The sequence below is a fragment of the Phragmites australis genome, chromosome 10, assembly GCF_958298935.1.
Source record: "Phragmites australis chromosome 10, lpPhrAust1.1, whole genome shotgun sequence".
Classification (NCBI taxonomy): Eukaryota; Viridiplantae; Streptophyta; class Magnoliopsida; order Poales; family Poaceae; genus Phragmites; species Phragmites australis.
In genome coordinates, this window is record NC_084930.1 from 28,883,380 (window position 1) to 28,886,402 (window position 3,023).

Below are 3,023 nucleotides of genomic sequence, written 5' to 3' on the forward strand. Positions count from 1 at the left end.
CATTTCACGATCGTCGGATAAAAAGGAGAGTACGTGATCGATCGCCTACGGTGCGTCGCAATTCATTTCGCCACGATGCATGCGTCCATGGACCGCATGACACGGTTGGTACCAAGGTTTGGCGATTGCCAGCGCCCAGCGGCAACTTGCCAACCTCTTGTCTCCGTCGGTATACCACCGTAGGTACCATCGCCATTTATTTCCCTGCGTACGGATGCATGCACAGGATCTACAGGTGCACAACGTGTGGGCAACTCGTAGGACTTTTTGGCCGTGTTCTTTGAGATGAACAGCTGCGTATCGATGGAACGAGGTTTACCATTTCTGGCGGTGCGAATGTCAGGTGGTGCTGACGGGGCTGCCATATGTCGCTTATAGGGACAGTGAGCTTTGATTCTCACACCCCTTACTGCTCGTCACCGCCGCTCACCAGCGCTCGCAGCATCTCCAGCCCTCACTCTGCAACTGCAAATCATACTGTTGAAGTATAGAATCAAATGTCCCAAACACAAGAACCAAAAATTAATCACAAGAACCAATTGTCCAAGTACAAAAAGAACTGTTCAGGGGCACACGCAACAAGTAAAATTCAATCTAAATTTAGGTCTAAGCCGTGGGCCGAAGCCCAGGCTACCATGCGCCTGGCTCCGCCCTTGATTATCAGTCACGTGTCATGAACTCATGATACCACTTATCGAACACTTGATGAGCTAGTCCTTGGACACATGGGTTCACATCGGCATGGGAGTAATTTACAAGCTGGTGGTCAGAAGGCAGAACTTTTGTTCTTTTACACTGAAATTATCAGGTTATAAAGAAATGTGTCATCGGCTCACCGCAATCCAAAGATAGCAGATTTGTGTAATTCTCTTGATCCGTACGAGTAGTCTTGGAACAATTCATGGAACACCTCGAGAAAAGGCATACAAAAATTCCACACAAACTCGAATGTTTTCACAACTCCGCTAGCAAACGGGACATCTCACTAGCCCGTTCTCATTGCACTCAGGGCACCTCCTGAACGCGCCGGCGCCGGCGCCGGCGCTCTCGTCCACAACGAACACCTTGCAGCTGCCGGAGCAAGCGTCGCACGGCACGAACCGCGCGCCGCCACAGCCGCCGCACGCCTCCCGCGCGGCGTCTCCCTTGGCGCGCGGTGCCATCTCGCAGGTCTCGAGGACACTTGCCAGTTCCCCTGTCTCGTGCATGCGGCGGATCTCCTCGGCGCCGCCCAGGAGCCGGCCGTCGGCGAACACCTGCGGGAGCGCATAGTGGGCGCCTCCGCCTAGCGCAGCGCGGAGCTCCTCCTTGTACCCGGCGTGCATGGACAGGTCGCGCTCGTCGACGTGCACGCCGTAGCCGCGCAGAATGGCGCTCGTGGACCAGCAGTCCTCGTATGTCTGGCGGATGCCGCGGAGACTTGTGAGGTACACCACGACCCGTCGCGTGCTGTCCGGCGGCGGTGGCAGCGGCCGTGGCTGTGGCGGCGCCTTCTTGGCTAGCTTGGCGTTGATCTTTTCCTGGAACACGTTGACCCGCGACCGCACGATGCCCGGGAACATCTGGATTTCGACCTTCTCAACGTCTCCTCCTTTGCGTGCGACGACGTCACGAGGAGGCGAGTCAGGCGACAGCTCATCGAGCGCCTTCCGGAACGCGTCCAGGATGACCGGATCGAACACCGGCGATCCGGGCGCCGACTTCACCTGCCGCTCAACGCTGTGGCCGTCCTCTTCCGCGTCCTCATCGCCCTCCTCGTCCTCGAGCCCCTCCATGAGCTCCCACACGTTGATCTCCTCGGGCTCACGCATCGGCGTCTTGGTCGGCGTCCGCGGCGCCACCTTCAGCACCACCCGCCTCTGCCGCTTCGCCGGCGCCATCACCGGCGGCGTCCCCGGGCGCCACCCACCGAATGAACACGACGGCCCGTACTTCCCCGAGCCGCCGCCGTCGTTTCCGGCCTTGATCATCCCCTCGTCCCCTCCGCCAAAAGAAACGCCCGCCGCCGCGGCCGCGGCCGCCGCGCGGTCGAAGCTGAGAGTCCCCAGCGTGGACGACCTCAGCGCGACGGAGTGCCGCCCCACCAGGCCGGAGCAGGTCCGCGGCTCCGGCGCCCACGCCCCACCTCCTCCTCCATGCAGCGTGTGCTTCGACCCCTTGCAGCCCATCCAATCCAACCAAGAATAACCTCCCTCGCTGCCGTTCCACCAAGGAGGGGAAAAAACGGCTAAAACCTCTGCTCCGGGCTGAGGACTCGACGCGCGGGAGTCAAACGGCTAGGCAGACCTGGTCGGGGAGTGGAGGGGCAATGGCAGGGGTGAGATGTGCGGTGGGAGGGAAGCGTTCGCATAAGAAATGGCGGGCGCGGCACTGTGCGGGATCCGTGCCACTGTGCGAGCTAATTGAATCGGAGGGATCACGTCGGGTAGGGTGGGACGTACGTACCGCGTACGTGCGCCGTGGCTGTGGAATTCTCGGCCGCGTCCGGCCAGGTGGATGCTGGAATCATTTGCCCCCGCAGGCCGCAGCGCGGTACTGTACGGCGGCGCATTCCCACCCCGAGTCAGTAGCACTAGCAGTCGGCAGTCACGGCCGGGTCGGTAGCAGTTGGCGGCGGGGCGGATGATAGCCTGGACGGACGGGACACGGGGCGGTCGATATCTTTTGGTTGATCAGCCGGTCGGGCTGGAGCGCCGTTGGCTGGCTACTGGAAGTTGCTACCGGATGGACATCGATTTCGGTGTTCGTTGAACATTGGAACAAGACATCGACTTCTTCTTTCTTTTCTTGTGAAAGAACTAAGCATTGACTTGCGCGTGTTAGAGTGGTCAGATATCCAACCAACGCTGATTATTGAGCGGCAGTGTGGTATGCATGTATATTGTGGGAACATTCGCTCTGTGATGTGTACACGCTGACGGCCGCGTATTTAAATTTGAACTATCCAACGGTTAGTATTTTTGTATTTGAGCAAACCTCGAATATCGGTTTTACTGAGCATCTTTTGCTTTGTTGCTTACCAT

At 58.8% G+C, this 3,023-nt stretch overlaps 1 protein-coding gene across 1 annotated transcript; it reads right to left on the reverse strand.

Annotated features, from left to right (window-relative positions):
• Positions 1-243: 243 nt before the first annotated feature.
• On the reverse strand, positions 244-2,576 carry LOC133931232 (uncharacterized protein At3g28850-like). Its single transcript, XM_062378070.1, has one exon. The coding sequence runs from the start codon at positions 2,166-2,168 to the stop codon at positions 966-968; it is 1,203 nt and encodes a 400-aa protein (XP_062234054.1). The 5' UTR covers positions 2,169-2,576; the 3' UTR covers positions 244-965.
• Positions 2,577-3,023: the final 447 nt, after the last annotated feature.

What these genes read in the sequence shown, in the direction of transcription:
- LOC133931232 (XM_062378070.1), bottom strand. Translation starts at nt 2,168, where the DNA reads ATGGGCTGCAAGGGGTCGAAGCACACGCTGCATGGAGGAGGAGGTGGG.